At 39.5% G+C, this 13,308-nt stretch overlaps 1 protein-coding gene across 1 annotated transcript in view; it reads right to left on the bottom strand.

Annotated features, from left to right (window-relative positions):
• exoc4 (exocyst complex component 4) overlaps positions 1 to 13,308 on the bottom strand; it is a 108,674-nt gene that overhangs the window by 18,913 nt on the left and 76,453 nt on the right. Inside the window, exons 12-13 of the mRNA XM_079623277.1 lie at positions 2,882 to 3,018; positions 656 to 811 (exon numbers count right to left, since the gene is read on the bottom strand). Coding sequence (XP_079479403.1) covers positions 656 to 811; positions 2,882 to 3,018 — 293 coding nt within the window. The remainder of the gene's footprint in view (positions 1 to 655; positions 812 to 2,881; positions 3,019 to 13,308) is intronic.

Genomic DNA, 13,308 nt, shown 5'->3' with positions numbered 1-13,308 from the left:
TGCAGGCCATGGCACATCCAAACCGACGGGAGAACACTTTGAGGGCAATTTTGATAAAAATGGAACCCCCCCCCCCCTCCCCCCTCCATCTCGTCCAATCACAGTTTTCCTCATACTTGTGTCTTCTTTAATTCAAGTGTGCACTTGAGAGGAAAAGAGAGAAAGGGAGGGAGATAGAGTGAGCAAGTGAATCCAAAACAGAATTGCGTGTGTGTTTGGGATGCTGGAATGTTACGGCAGATAGTGTGATTGCCTGCAGTTGAATTTGTTCTTGTTCAAAGATGTCAGCTGAAGCTATAAGGGCTAGATGTCACCCTCTGTAACACAGGACCCAAGCAGAATACCAAATTGCAGTGGCGTCTGGCAAACAAAAAAATAACCTTCATTTTCGACGAAGTGCAATTTTTGGACTTGAAATGGATCGAGTACATAAGTGTGTTTATTGATCTATTTACAGGACGTAAAGGCCCGCAGATCTGTGTTACACAGCACATGACCGCCGTCTGTGCGCTAACCTGCTCGGATGTGAGCTGATAGGAGTTGTCCGAGTGTGTTTGTATATACTGTGTGCTCTGTGATGAATCTGTGTGGAGAGCTCACATTGGGGACAGTGTGTATTTGTATTATGTATGTGTATATTAGCGTGTGCTCTCACCGTGTGAAGTCCTCTTCCTCTTCTCTCTTCTGTCTGAGCTGTCTGGGTTGGGTCATGCTGGCCCAGTTGGGCAGAGACTGTAGCAAACGGCTGATGTCTTCATCTTTAGCCCAGGATGCACTGATGGTCAGCTTCTCCTCGCACTGTACGATACCCCTACAACACACACACACACCACACAATAATCTCAACAACAGGATTAAAATAAACTGTTTTAATTAAACTTTGGGAACATTTGTGAGTGCCATTTATTTTTTAAGTCTGTAAACATTGAACATTAGATTTAAAAATATATATTTTTAATAAATATTAAATATAATGTAAGATATATTTATAATATAAAAATGTATATTATAAATCACAAAATCAAAAATATTTATTATATTATATTATATTGTATTATATTATATTATTACAGGAATACAGCTAGATTCGTCTATAATAAAAATATTATATTATATTATTACAGGAAATTTTTTATATTATACTAGCTCCACAATTCAATGTGTTTGTAAACGTGCTAAAGACATTATATAATACTCAGATGTTAATGTACACAGCAATAGCTAAAAATATTATGAAATTAATTGAATGATTTGTTAAGTGCTATATAATGATTTGTTAATTACTTGTAAATGGAAGATATCATAAAGTGTTATGAAACACTGCGTAAGTAGCTAAATTAGGAACAAAGTCTGTGATTGGCTGAGGGATTAAACAAGCTCCATTTCACTCCGTCTCAAAAAAATTCTAAAATATGTAAATGAACCATAAGTTCAGATAAATCTCTCCAGTATTGCATAAGCAGTTCATTAAAAGTGTGCACTGGGTGACAGCCGAACACGGTTCCACAGAAGAGTATACAGACAGGCAGACAAGAGCGCGGATGAATAAACTGTTATTGTCTGCGATGTGTAAAATGATTGAACAGATCATGTAGAACGAAATGCAGTGCGTTTCACTCATCTTATGGCTGAGAACGAGGGAGATAGAACAAAAGAAAGACAGAGGAGGAGACAAAGAGAGGGACAGATTGGTAGCATGTGATTATTGTGTGAGGAAACGGCTGCCTCTGCACTTTCTACCCATGATTGAGCTCAGTCCAGATCCCTGCTGACTTACACATATGTGATCGGACACACACACACACACACACACACACACACACACACACACACACACACACACACACACACACACACACACACACACACACACACACACACACACACACACACACACACACACACACACACACACACACACACACACACACACACACACACACACACACACACACACACACACACACACACACACACACACACACACACACACACACACACACACACACACACACACACACACACACACACACACACACACACACACACACACACACACACACACACACACACACACACACACACTTCACTTAAACACATGAGCAGACCAATCATCCAGTGTTTCTAATACCGAGGTTTTCCAGACATCCGAGATACTGGTACTGCAGGGAGTACATTGAGAAGACAGGTTTACCTTGATTTTAAAGAAATGTCGAACTATTTGAATGAACATTAATGAATGATCAAAGGCATTATGTAATTTAACAATGTTATATAATGTTCTTTATAATTATTTAACATTACAGAGCAAATTTCCATCCGTCAGACTAATTTAAAACAGATACTTGTCTTTTTGAACTATTCATTAAAATAACCAGCACATAAGAGTCATTTGTTCAGGAAACTACACTGGCGGGCAGTATGTTTTTAATTCACTAAAAAGAACCACTTTATGAGATTCATTTGTTCATGAACTCGACTATACTAGACATATCATATGAACAGCATGTTAAGGATGTTTTAGATTGACTAAAAAGAACTTCATAAGAGTCATTATTTCAGGAATTAGACTACACTGGTCACGCTGTATGTTTTTGATATGCTAAAAAGTCTCATAAGAGATATACATTTACGAAATCAGACACAACTGGTCCTGCGTATGTTTTTGATTCACTAAGAACCACTTCATAAGAGTCATTAATTCATGAAACAGAACAACACTGGTCGCGTTGTATGTTATTGCCGGCAGCCTGCCAGGTCAACCCAACAGAAAGACATTTCTTGCTATTATGTTTTAGTATCTTTTTATTGCATCACATTCAATACAGACTACAAACTCGCATTCTCAAATACGATTGTGTGTGTCACATAGTAGTATTACCTGTAAGCAGAATTGCAGATCTCCTTGTACTCCTTGAGCTTGTCACAGACCATCTCCAGGAACTGGTTAGAGTACGCACTGAGATCCTGCATCAGACTCATTAGATCCTGAATTGACTTCTCCACAACCACAGTGCTCTGAAAACACACACAAACACACACACTCAATCTAATACACTCTGAAGTCAGGGCATCACCTCTATTCGTTTCTATGAATCAGACGATTGCTTTAGAAACTCTAAATGTCGCTGTTGTTAAGGTGCGGGGGAGGTTCAGGTCTGAGGTCAGGGTTGAGTTTAAGGATGACCAGTGCAGGCGCCCTCCATAAAGGACCGTGATAGACTACAGAATGCTGCAGTCTATCTGCTCAATTGCTCGCTTTTGAGCAAACAAGTCAAATAGACCGAAAAACAAGCACGATCAAAACCCTCCATTCGCCTGTCAGAGCCGGACAACCCTGCTACGGTAAAAGAAGCACCACGATGCAGAAACATATGGCCAGGGATATCACTTTATACGTGTGGCAATGACAAACCTCCACTTGTCCACATCATCCTTCAGGCACTGCGACTTCCTCTCTACCATTTAACGATTGCACCCTGCCATCAAAGCTAATGATGCTAATAGCTGAAGAACTATCCGCTCAAACAAAACAGAAGCCCGGGCACAGAACAGAACCACATTTTAACACGATGAACGGCCAAAACAAAAGAGCATAGCCACCAACATTTGGCTGCATTTCTAACGCCAGTAGTGACTGACTGAAAGTGACAGCGAGTGTTAGCACGCCATTGGCAGGAGGATAGTAACGGTGTTGCCTACTGCACCGAATCGTAGTTTACTTGTGGCACTGGCACAAATGCACTGTTGTAATTGGACTTAGCACTAACTCAATCCGACCACATCATGAGCCATCCTGCACAGCAGGGGGCAGCGGCGAGAGCCCCGAGTAGTTTGTTCTTATTAGCGCATTGCTGTACATTTGGCGTACAATCTGCTAATACACATATCACTGCCTGCTGCTTGCGCCCCCTGCCTGAGCCCCAGGGGCGGAGAGCGAGGTAATGATCCGTGGCACTGCCCTGGCCCATCAAGCTCTCTAGCAGTAAACTGCACCAGGGAACCGAAGGGGGGTGGGAGAGAAACGACTCAGCGGGGGAACGCTAGCCTTCAAAGCTATGCCCCTGGTCACACTGGAACAAGTCCATCAACGCCATAGTGTATCCGATTATGTGTGTGAACGAGCGTCTACGAAAGGTTGGCATGGTGACTGGGAACTGAGAATAGAACAGATCTCTCCGAAATGTTCAGCATTTTGATTATAATCGATATATTTATCCAAATGGAGAAACATAGTGACATAGTATTTAAACTGTATATGTGTGTATATACAGTATGTGATGGTTTTAAAATGCTGAAAAAGTATACTGTACACATTTTTTTGCGTATTTTGAATACTATCATATATATAGACACAAATACATATAAGAAATTATGCCATCATATATAGTACACATGCATATCTCCATATTTGTAATATTTCATATAATAATGCTTGTTTTGAACACTTTTTCACAAAATAAATGTAAGGAGGATTTATATATATATTTTAATATATTATTTATATGCTGGTACCAATATAACAATATATGCACAATTTTACCTACATATATTTTTTACTTGTATCATTTTAAAATGCAACACTTCTATGGAGAGAGAGAGACTTCTATGGGCATTTATGAGTAATGGCCTAACCGATTTATGAATCAGACTCAAACATTCCAAAACTACCTCATGTTAATGAGGTTTAAATGAGTAAATAAGTCTTAGCGATCTCATATACACAAGTCTGGGTGGTCATGACACAAGGGGATTGTGAAACTACTGTGGCAAGTCAATAGTCAAATAAAAAAGTGCATTAAAATCAGTCAGTGTTTATGATGTTCGCTAATTTTACATTGCCAACATAATATTGAATTGATCATGCATTTTCGACATTCTTACCTAATAAAAGCTACAGTGAATGACCAGAGAAATATCATACAAGCTGCAATATTCGGTCTCTCTTTCCCCCTCTCATTTATGAAGCTCAATATTTCCCAGTAAACAAAGTCTCTAAGCTCCATTATTCAAGTAACAAATGCCCCAGTGCTCTGCGGCACATGTCTAATTCTCCTCATTTAACACACTCATTCGTCTTAGCCCCAGAAATCATTAAAAAGTAATCAAGCTCCAGAGAGAGAGAGAGAAAACGAGAAGGAGAGGAAAATAGAGTAAAAGGATGGATAGAAGCCTCACAAGCGAAACAGACAGACAGACGGCGAGAGCTTTGGAGAAAAATCAAACCAGCAGAGGTTCTCTTGTCTCATCGCTAGCAAAATCCTTCCTTTCTACTTAAATATCACAGGGTGCCATGGGAGGTTTAAGATCTGTTGCTGGAAATTTCTGCATCTCCTGACCCATTCTTACAGAGCACCTTTGAATTCTTCCTGGAGTGCGTCCAGCCACGCCAGCCTTGATTACAGTCCTCCGAAAATGAGCAGAGCTGCTGGAGGGAGTGTTTGCTAATGGCACGAGGTTTAGCGCAGTATAAATGAAGAGAGTCATAATAATGAACGCTCAGCGTGCAGTGGGACTCGACTGGTGAGCGTCAATGAGAGGGAAACACAACACGCAGTGGAGCAGAGAGAACTTAACGCACATGCTTAGGGACACTCAGAGGCCTGAGTGTGTGTGTATACACACACAAATCACACACTCTCTCTCACAGAATGCTAAGTAAGAACCGTGAGAGTCGCAGCAGAAATGGCAGAGCTCTTCATAATGGCTGCCAATAGTATCTAAATCACTCGCAGGCAGCTTTTCTCAACAAGATGAGTAGATTCAGCACAACATATTGATTTATGGACATGAAGATAGTATTAATATAGACAATAATACTACTTCCCTGTTCTGTTTCCTGTGTTAGTATTAGTTGCCATGGTTATTCATTGTTTGATTAATGCACTAAACCTGTTTCTTGTTTCGTTCATTTTATTCAGTTTACTTCACTTTTATTTAAAGTAGACACAAATTATAATGTGAAGTATAATTAGCTTTCTGTATGTAACTTTGTCCTTGTCTAGAGAGTCTTTGACCTGAAAGAATGCATTTTAATTATGTTACAACTGTAGTCAAACTTGAACATGGTCAGTGATCAAGGTTTAAATAACTATATGTAAATGTCAAACTAGCTACTGTATAAAATGTAACAATTTAATAGATTTCAAGATCTGGTACCCTAGAATCCTACATAGTCACGCCATTGAGGAAACTTGTGGTTAAAAAGCTTCTTTACACAGTTTGTGCTTCAAAGTTACTTTAATGAGACAATTTCCACCGTCTCTTGATATAATCAGTCAATGTGAAAAGCTGTCTTTTTGACTTTCAATTAAATGAGGAAAGTTTTGACTAGATACTTTGACTTTTAATTGAGTAAAATTTAGACAGAAAAACGTTTTACACGCATGCAGCGTAAGCAGAGATCTCTTTATACAGTTCCAGCTGATGCACTGAGATACTGGAAGAATACAGGATTCACACACACCTTTGAAACAAACCACCAAGAAATAATTATCCTTATTTTAAACTCTGCCTTAAATATTAAATAACTGATTGATGTAATTTATTCTATTGAAAATGTATTACACATACGTAATAAGATAATATACATATAAATATGTAATGTATTGTAATGCAAGAAGAGAATGGGCTGTGATCCCAAATAATAATTATTTTACATCTTCAAAGTACATATTTCACCAGTCAATTTAATGTATACTGTATATAACCTTTAATTTAAAGAATGATTGAGCACCACAATCAATTAATATTGTATTAATTTTCATGACTTCATGCTTGGAAGTCACATTTTAAAATTACTTTGTTTTCCTATTCAGAATGGATGACAAGCAGGTGGACAGATGTTGAGATGAGTCTGTGTGTGTGTGTGTGTGTGTGTGTGTGTGTGTGTGTGTGTGTAAAGAAGGTTCACGGGCCATGGGTTTTCTCCATTAATCCAGTTTTGACCCCATAGCACAGAGTTCAGAGCATTTAACCCGAACCGTTCCGGCACTTCAATTACACCACAATACACACACACACACACACACACACACACACACACACACACACACACACACACACACACACACACACACACACACACACACACACACACACACACACACACACACACACACACACACACACACACACACACACACACACACACACACACACACACACACACACACACACACACACACACACACACACACACACACACACACACAAACATTTATACAATGGTGTGCATATGCAAAGACTGGCAGAATGCTTAGTAAATGCATTTGGAAGAGCAATTTCTTTTGGTTGTAGAGGTGAAAAAACATGCAGAAACACACAAGCCTCTCCAGGGTAAAGGAGTGTAATGCATGAGAAGGGCAGCGGTGCGACAGTTCATTCATCACTGTCAGTGTGACCGTACACCACTGAGACCCACAGACATGCACACACATGCCAACATGACCCTGCCACTCAACCGCAACGCAACTGTATGGACAGATGCAGATGGTTTCTTCTGTTGCTCTTTAAAGGGTTAGTTCATACAAAAAGAAAACGCTGTCACAATGTATTCAATCTCATCTCGTTCCAGACTTACTTTCTTCAATTCTTCAACAGAATGTTTATGTCACATTTTTCTATACAATGTAAGTGAATGGATACTGGGACTGTGAAGCTCCAAAAAGGACAACAAGCACCATTAAAGTGTCCCATATAACTTATGCACTATATTTCAAGTGTTTTGAAGCCATACGAAATATTTAAACATTTAAATATTCACATATTTAAATATGAGAGCTATTGTAGAGGGAAAGAATAAGGGGAATAAATTGTATTCTTTTACACAATTTATTAGATTCTATTTTATTCTTTTTTTTTTTTAAGATTACATTTTTAAATATTTATTATTACATTTTATAAAGTGAAAAATGTATATAAGGTTAACCATTTTTATTTTTCAGTATTCATTATTGTAAGAAAAAGAGCAGGTTACATTTTTTTGCTGAAAATCTGTTATACAGGAACATGGTGAATGAGTCTTTCATAATAGTGAACTATTCTTTCACGTCTCTATTATACAGTAGCTCTCAGCATTCTACGTCTGACATCGTTTGAGTCAGACTGAGGTGAAGTACAGGCCAAACACACAAGCGCGAACCGCAAACATGCATGACGTGCGTAACAACTAAATGTAAACCTGTCATTTCTTCTAAAGCGCGCGGTGTGTGAGTGACAGACTCGACCAGCAAAACAAACTGAGCGGCACAAAAGCGCCACGACTGCACTTCCTGCCGTAAATCCGCTGGCAGAAGGATTAAGCCTGTTTTATTAGAAGTGATTTAAATAAAGGTACACCGGCTCTGGAGGAGAGCTGATTACCGAACAAATGAATACAACAGTGTTCAATCCAAATGTAAATCCACATTCATCACAACTGAGGATCAATCTAAGGCCATAAACAGTGTGTTCATGGGTATGTGCGTGTGCATTGGGTTCAGTGCGAGCTTCTACCAAATCAAGAGAGAATTTGCGCCAAAATACCATAAGTTATGATTGAACGCACAATCTTTGACAAGAAAAACATTGTGTATCCACCTCTAACATCGTTCCTCCAAACACCACTTACTATCTCTAACTTCTTTTTCGGAGTTCCTTAAAGTCTGACAGTCTCACTTCAGCATAATAATAGGACCACACATAAATCCATCATAAATGTAGCAGCATTGAGATTCAACTTTATGCTTATTTCTCAATAACGCACACATGCTCACATACACCCCCTGAAATAGAGCCATATGGGGCTAATGGTGCAGAGAGGGGAACAAACAGAAGGCAATGATATACACATTATCATTATGGAACGGATGTTTGTGTACACACATACGCACGCTGAAACCCTGCAGAAACACCCCAATGCACTGGAAATATATGGAAATATATTAAAATGACTTAAACCAAAGTCTGCACTCTGAGCAGTTCTCTTCAAATTCAAAGAAGGCCTAAAGAAATGCCTGCTTTTCTTCACTTGGCCTGCTTTACAGCATATTTGGCTGCATTTGAACTTCTTTCTTGTTTTAGCCCCTATAGGCAGAGATTAGCTCTTCCACACAGTCAGTTCAGGTAGGCATGTAGCCCAAGTTTAGGCCAGTGTCGGTGGGAGAAGACCATTGGTGGAAAGGGGGACTGTGTTCGGCCCACAGGTGAAGAAACACTCAGAAGGCAACTTTGGTGCAGTCGAGGCCCAAAACAATAATGCTGGCCTCAGGGAGGAACCCAAGTCAGAACAGAGGAGTTTCTGAGGTAACGACATAAAAGAAAAAGCAGGGGAAAAAACAGGAGAAGGTGACGGTGCCCTAAAGGACAGAAGAAAGAGTGCACACTGCATCACTGTCAGCTGAATCTTGATAAATTTCATCAGTTGAATTGAAAGGACTGCGGTCTTTTGAATTAATAACATGAATTCACCACATTAATCTGGTTCAGGTCTTGAGTTGGCTGACCAACACTTTGAGGCGAATGTTCTCAAACGGCAGGGTGTGAAGAAAGGTTAGAAGGGGTCGTGGAAAATGATTTATTGTCATCATGGAAAAATGACTCTATATACTTATATAGCGTATTAGCAGAAGTGTTAGAAATCAATAATTCATTAAACACTAAATTATTCTATGGATTCTGATGTCCGCATTTCCTGTAACTTTATATAATAATGTCACTTGATCGAACATGAAGTCATCCATGGTGACATAGGCGTTCTCTATTCAGACACGTTACAGTATATGCATCTGTGACCTTTGAGAAAAGACACCTTCAATATTCAGTTGAAAAAGATTTCCCAATCCCATTCTATCTATATAATGGATTAAAAATAATGGACAACACCATTCAAACCTGAATCGTTCTGTGATTGGGTGTTTTTGTGGTGATGAGAAGTCCTTAATAAAGGCACACACCGCCTGTGCCAAACCAAGCTGTGCTCCTCTAATGGAGCCGAGCACTACAAGATGCCAATCAACAGATATCACACAGAACCATACACACAGAGAGAGAGAGAGAGAGAGAGAGAGAAAGAGAGAGAGAGAGAGAGAGAGAGAGAGAGAGAGAGAGAGAGAGAGAGAGAGAGAGAGAGAGAGAGAGAGAGAGAGAGAGAGAGAGACCCCCAAATATACACCCACACACAACACAGACCCTACAAACAAAAAGGTCACTCTCATTAGTTCAACTCGAGACTGATGTGCAGGGGTTCGTTTGTGTGTGTTGATGGCGAATACAGTGTGATTAAAAAGGTCAGCTTCATTAGCAAAGCGCTGGTGGCAGCTCAAGTCCACATTTCAGAATGAGCTTTGACTGAATGGCAAAGACAGACAGTAAATCACGTCTCTAAAAACAGACTTGTAAATCAAACACAGCCCTGAACATTCGGAGAACGTTATAGCTCCGAGATCCTCTATGTCTGAAATAACTTAATATTAAAAATAATATTGGACATTTGTAGAGTCCTGGAAAACAAGGGGCCAAATATTTCGCCAATTAAGATGTCAAACTTTTTAGGCCTAAAATATCTGGTTCAGCAATCACCAGTGTTATTTTAGTATTATTTCTATATGTGTGTATGAATAACAATATAACCAGTAACCAAATACAAATTTTCAAATTTTTTGGCCAAGATTGCCATTTTCCACCAACGTCAGCAAAAATGAAGTGTGTGAGTATAAGCGTTCCTGTAAGAGGTGTCTGGACATATGGCCCATGTAAGCAGCACCATAGATCCCGTGGTGGGGAAGATTAATAGAGCCAATCTCCAAACAAGCCACACAGTGACCCCCCAAAACATTTCTAATGAAATGAATCCATCAGTGAGGCCTGGACCTGCAGATAGCATCAGTGGAACAGATCGGCACAGAGAAAGAAATGGAGAGCAGTTTAAGAACGAGAGCAGGCAGAACATGGATGGCCAGGCCTTCTGATATCACTGGCCTTGTTGTCATGCTAGACAGAGTGAGGACAGCCAACTTGAGCTTCCAGGACGGAGGTGCTGATGGCAGGGGCTGTTCGTATTTGAGCGATCCTTGTGCTTGTAATACTAATGCAGTAACACCTCTCTCTGCCAGAGCACACGGCTGTCAACTTCCATGGGTGCCAAGAAACCATTCTCCAACTTTTCATTACAAACAGAAACAATTATATTGTTTTCAATTAAGTTTAACAATTAGGCTAACTAAGTGTCTGCTTTCTATTAAGACAGCCTTTGAAAAACAACCTTGTCCAAATAGTCCGTATATGGTCACTCATATTTAATTTTAAGCGAGGCTGTAAATAGAAGTACAATCTATTCAATAAGTCATACTGTCTACCTTTCTGTTGATTATTCAACATATAAAACGTGTAAAAAAAAAAATATATATTTCCGGTAAAGGGAACGTACAACACATTGAAATACAACACATCTAGCCATATATATATTAATATATACGGTGGTTGTCCAAAAAGGATTTTAAAAAGTGAAAGGTGACAAAAAGTTGGTTAGCTTTAAAAAAAGCTGACAACAACTGACATAAAATCGTGTGTGTGTGTGTTAACATGGTTCCTGATGGCAAAGTGCAGTATATTTAATGTTGTGAAACTAAAAGAAAGCCCCCTTTCCCTACGGATCAATGCTCCACTTCTCCCGGGCTGATTTCTCATAAAACACCTGCTGTAACATCCGAGCCACGGCACCTGGAATACACAGACATGCACCCATAAACACACACCCACATCTCTTTGTCATCATTTCCTTGACCACAGGAGAGCACTACTTTAAGCATCATTTGCCTCCTCCATTTGGTCTAAAATGCATCAGAGAGGCAATAGACAATCTGGAGAGAAGCCTCACTCAACTTCATGGCTTCTCGCAGGATGGATGGCTGTTCAGTCTGAGAAGAGGGTCAGTGCACAGTTCTTGCACCTTCTCAATGACACACTGCATTGAATTCTGGGAGGTGGAAAACTAAACTTTTGTTTCATAACTTCAGATGAAATGAGACTTTTCCATGTATTTTGTTGTCAGAAACAGAACAGAAGTGCTGTCAAATGCTCTTACAGTCTGGCTCTGCACCAGTTCAGGGGATCACATGCTAATGAGGCAAAGAGGGCGGGGTTCAATTCTCTGATCGGACCAATGGTAGCAGATCAAATGGATAGGAGGTCTTGGAGATTAACTCTTTCCAATCCAACAGCAAAATAGTGTGAAGCAACAAAAGGTGTCATTTCATCACTTCATCACTGGCACTTTCTCTTTGGCCTTGTTAGTCACTGTTGAATATCGGTGCACATTAGGGTCCGAAATAAATTGTTTACTAAACCTGCCAATGGAGAGTCAATACATTTTTTTTTTTTAAATGTTTTCATTATATTCTACTAATTATTTAATTGTGTATCAATAGGACTGTTTATCCCCCCCCCCCCAAAAAAAACTATTATGGTTTCCACAAAAATATTAAGAAGCAAAACTGTTTTCAACATGGCTAATACTAGGAAATGTTTCTTGAGCACCAAATCAGCATATTAGAATGATTTCAGAAAATATCATGTGACACTGATGTTTTTGACAAATGCAAATACAAATTTTACAACAGGAAAGTTGTCTAGGAATAGCCAGAGCCAATACCGGAGTCAGACCTTTGGCAGAAGTTTCTTTGGTAAATTTTTCCATCAGTTTCACAACTTGTAAACTTGCTTGAAATGTAACAGGCCATTTGCTGAGTAAAATTATATTTACACGTTAAAGCCAAATTTGACTCACATTTAGTGCTTGGCAAATGCTCAGTTTGGAGCCTGATGCAGATGGACGTAAAGCAAATGCTTTCCAAACGCTGTTGCTGATTTTCTTTCCTCTGCTGAGTTCAAAATTGACAGGCAATTTTCAAAGGCACACAAATAAATACACACACATGCTTGAGAACACAAATAACTTCACATACTAATGCAGCTCTTCATAAAAGAGTTCATTAAACGCCTCCTTGAAGAGCAAACTCTCGTTCCCTCAGTGCGTCTCTCTAACACACAAACCCATGACACGGTTCTACAACAGAACAAAGCAAAAGGCCAGGATGGGACGTGCCACACGGGCTGTCAGGAGCAAAGCTGCAGCACCTTTGATTTAAGGTAATTAAAACTAAAAAAAAAAAAACACAACAAAAGAGCATTTTATGGAGCTCCCGCTATCCAGAGAGTCGCTCATTAGCCCAGCAGGGTAATTAGCAAGATGCCGCAGTCCTCGTTAAGGAGAAATCATAATCATAAACAAATGGCTGTGAGCTTTTGATGTCTTCCCCTCTGTAATGA

Source organism: Phoxinus phoxinus, assembly GCF_949152265.1.
Source record: "Phoxinus phoxinus genome assembly, chromosome: 9".
NCBI lineage: Eukaryota > Metazoa > Chordata > Actinopteri > Cypriniformes > Leuciscidae > Phoxinus > Phoxinus phoxinus.
Note: the sequence above shows the minus strand (reverse complement) of the source record. Positions and strands in the feature narration are given on the sequence as shown.